The sequence below is a fragment of the Arachis ipaensis genome, chromosome B08, assembly GCF_000816755.2.
Source record: "Arachis ipaensis cultivar K30076 chromosome B08, Araip1.1, whole genome shotgun sequence".
NCBI classification, from domain to species: domain Eukaryota; kingdom Viridiplantae; phylum Streptophyta; class Magnoliopsida; order Fabales; family Fabaceae; genus Arachis; species Arachis ipaensis.
Genome location: NC_029792.2, coordinates 92,520,091 through 92,523,925, shown reverse-complemented (window position 1 = coordinate 92,523,925; position 3,835 = coordinate 92,520,091). Strand labels below are relative to the sequence as shown.

At 37.3% G+C, this 3,835-nt stretch overlaps 1 protein-coding gene across 2 annotated transcripts; it reads right to left on the bottom strand.

Moving 5' to 3' along the window:
* Positions 602-3,652, bottom strand: LOC107613872 (arginine decarboxylase). Of its 2 annotated transcripts, none has more exons than XM_016316049.2 (4): positions 3,430-3,652; positions 3,272-3,337; positions 2,101-2,658; positions 602-1,856 (listed from the first exon to the last, which is right to left on the bottom strand). In XM_016316049.2, exons 1-4 carry the CDS (start codon positions 3,499-3,501, stop codon positions 837-839), a joined length of 1,716 nt encoding a protein of 571 aa, XP_016171535.1. In that variant the 5' UTR covers positions 3,502-3,652; the 3' UTR covers positions 602-836. The 2 variants fall into 2 exon arrangements, with proteins under 2 accessions (XP_016171535.1, XP_016171534.1); XM_016316048.2 differs by having other exon boundaries at positions 3,424-3,651.

The window sequence follows — 3,835 nt, the reverse complement described above, 5'->3', positions numbered from 1 at the left end:
ACTACTAAATCAGTGAACCAGTAACAAAAACAGTTCGATATCGGTTCGATTTTCAGAACTTTGGTTATACGCAAACATAATTAATAGATAAAAGGATCTTTTTGCCATAGTTATCAAAACCGAACCGGATTGATCGGTCGACATGGAAAACAATGAACTGGTAGTCAAGTCGGTTCAATTTATGAATCAGATTGCACTTGAATAAAATCGATCAAATAAAAAAAAATCTTTTTGCCATAGTTATCAAAATCGAACTAGATTGATCGGTTTGACCGAAAAAATAGCGAATTAATAATCTAGCCGAAATTGCACTTGTAATAAAATCGGTCAAATTCATAAATCTTGGAGATTCGAAAGTGGGACCTTTGAAAGAAAAAAAAAAAGCACATTACCACCGCCACAATATCCTTTAAGGTAGTATATATACTTTTTACATTAGATATTCAAACATAAAATTATTTTTTATTTTTTTATAAGATTTTTTAAAAAAATAATTAAAAAAATATTTTCTTAAAAACTCACCCAAACAAACCCTTTGTAACCCTTTGCGACTAATAATCTCATGTTGCAAGAAAATCTGAATTGTTTTTTATCTTCAACATTTATGTAGCATGATATTGCAATTCTATATTGGGGAAAATTTTTCATTATGGCATTATCCGAGATTCCGAGTATCATTTGTAATGTTTCTTTTGTAAACATTGGAATGATTCCCTGGCGTTGACTTCGCAGATTTTGAGTGACTTTCCTGCCACCATAGCTCCAATAGCGTTTGCGTATATAAATCATCTAACATCAGACTGTGCTAAATTCACCAAGAGACAAAATTGGATATGTTACACATTGCAGACAGTTATAGAAGAAAGTGAGGGATCAGAGGCTCCACTAATAACACCACCATTACTCCTAACTCGAATCAGATAGTCAACGGCGCTTTCAGTAATGACCTCGCCGGGGATCAAAACCGGTATGCCTGGTGGGTACGGACATACAAGATCCCCAGAAATCTCACCAACACAATCCTTTATTGATACTTTCCTTTTGCTTGCAAAAAAGGCATCTCTTGGTATCAACCTCGTGACTGTATCAGCAAATGGTGCATGACCAGTAACCACCGTCTCTTCAGGTTGATGAATGTGTGCATATGTAGCAGCTAGATGTTTTATGCCGAATATAAGCCTTTGGACATGATCTCTACAGGTTCCGAGATTAACCGCATAAGTAATGGATTTACTCCCAACGAGTTCACAGACAATTCTGAAATCCCTGTACAAGATCTCGTCTGCCTCATAACCTGACAAACCAAGCTCCCAAAAACCAACGGTAAGCCGTAACGGATCAATACCAGGAAAGGTTGGAAAGCTTGAATTTTCAAGGACTGAGATACCCGGGATGCGTTTTAGGAGGCACTTAGTTTCATTGGCTAGTTTGATTGCTTGGTTGAAAACACTGGCCAGGCTTTCACTAAGTTGAGCTCTAGCAGCGTCTAGAGATGCCAAAAGCAAATAACTAGGGCTTGTGGTCTGAAGAGTTTGGAGACATCTAGAAATTTTCTCCTTATCTACAATGTTACCAGACAGATGTAACATAGATGACTGAGTAAGAGAGCACAGAACTTTGTGAGTGGACTGCACAGTTAGATCAGCGCCTTGCTGGAGGGCTGAGTTCGGCAGCTCAGGATGAAAACCCAGGTGTGCACCGTGAGCTTCATCAACTATCAAAGGAATTTTATGAGAATGACACAACTCAGAAATCTCACTCAAGCTGCAGCAGATACCATGATAAGTAGGTGAAGTGATGAAAACTGCTGCTGGTTTTTTACCTTCCCTTTCTAGTTCCTGGATTACTTTCAAAACCTGCAGCAACATCTACCCAATCAGGATCAGCCATCTATCTACATGGGAAAAAAGGAAGGAAAGAACAAAATTTGATGAGATAACAGGAAGAGCTTATAAATATTGGCAAGCTAAGAAAGTACAAAATCCAGAATAAGTGCCCATCTCCGTTTACGAGTTTAAAACAATCTAATTATGATGGCAATTCTGGTCATATCAGTAGCAAATCCATGTTCAATATGATAGTGTATCAAATCTTAAGCACCTGTAATGGGGTGACACCACCTGCGATCTCCCAATCATTCTTATAATCAGGAATTATGTACTTGGGTACTGCGCCAGATAAAACCATAGCAGATATCACTGATAAGTGACAATTCCTAGGAAGAATCAGAAAGTCTCCGGGTGAACATGTCGCCAATATTGCTGCTTGGATCCCACAAGTAGTACCACCAACAAGAAACCATGTCTCTGATGATCCAAACAGTTTGGAAGCTTCTGTTTGTGCTTCTAATATGGGACCCTCAGGACAAAAGAGGTTGTCAAGCTCCGGAAGCTCAGGCAAATCATGAAGATATGGTCTTATTCCAATGAGCTGAGTCAATGAATCCGGAGCAGCATGCCCTCTGTTATGGCCAGGAAAATGAAAACTGGCAGTATTTAGTTCTGCTGAAGCTTTTAGTGCACTCACTAGTGGAGGTAGGCGATTTTGCTTGAATACTGCAGAGTGTCTACTTAAAACATGGTTATCTGTGATTGGTTCAGTAATCACTCTTTCAACGCTTTCATCTTGCACATGTACTGGTGGTACAAAGCTTCTTTCCTGCCAAACAAAAGAAACAACAAGGCGGCTAAGGTGAAGTCTAATGCAGTGAAGAAACAATTAGTTCATTCACCACATAAATGAGGAAGCAATAATGGATAAATAAATTGTCTCATATAATCCAGGTTATGAGACTATTCTTATTACCCCAGTGAACCACAGTTTTTGCTTCCATACTTTACAACCAAACAAATACTAAGAAACATAATGATAGACAACTTGTGCATTAATGTTCGTAACTCCTAGGTCAGAAAGCTTTTTTTTTTTTTTTTTCAATGTCTCAGTGCACACCAAGATTAGTTCCTAAACAAGCAATGAAGCACCACAGACTCCTCCTTCAGTCTCTGACTGAACCATCGCATGTTAAGTGTGTGAATCTTCCAGTCTCTTTTAAAATCATGTCCATTGTTAACCAGGTCATTTCCAATTAACTCATATTCCAAATTCCCAAGTTCCCACAAATTGTTTATTCCACCAACTGCTACTAATCACAAATTCACTTTTTTTTTTTTTTCTTTTTGTGTCATTCTGCAGCAATTTACTAGAGATACAAAGAAACGTGGGAACAAATGGATGTGTAAAGAACTATAGCAAAATAAAAGTTGAAGCTGACCCGAGAGGCAGGGTGAAGCGGAACCCTAGGTGAAGTTCTGAAAGTGAAGTTGTTGGAAGAAGAATCCTGCAAAGAATGAAAAGAATTGGATAAAATGAAGATAAACAAAAGAGAAAAGGAGAGATTTTGACTTTTGAGGTGTGAGTTGTTACTGTTACGGGAAAATGAAGAAACCAATTTGGTGCATAATTGGGAGAGAGAGTGAACGAGGGTGGGAACATCACTTCCATTTCCGTTACATTAAACTCTGTGGTGCCTTCCTCCTCGTCTTCCTCTTGCCGCTTCAGCTGTTTTTCCAAAGGATAATTAGTTAATTACATTTAGTATTGAGGCCGTAGAAGAATGAGAGGATCTATTGGGTGCGTTTGTTTTTGGGAATTATCTATCGTGGGAAGACCAATTGTATATTTTTTCTTAATGTTTTGAATAGATTAAATAATGTTTTATTTTGTCACCAAAAAAAAATAATGTTTTATTTTATGAAAAAATAGTAACTAGCATTTTAAGGTTAATTAATTTTTAAATAATATAACAATATTTTAAAGTTAATTTTAAAAATATTAA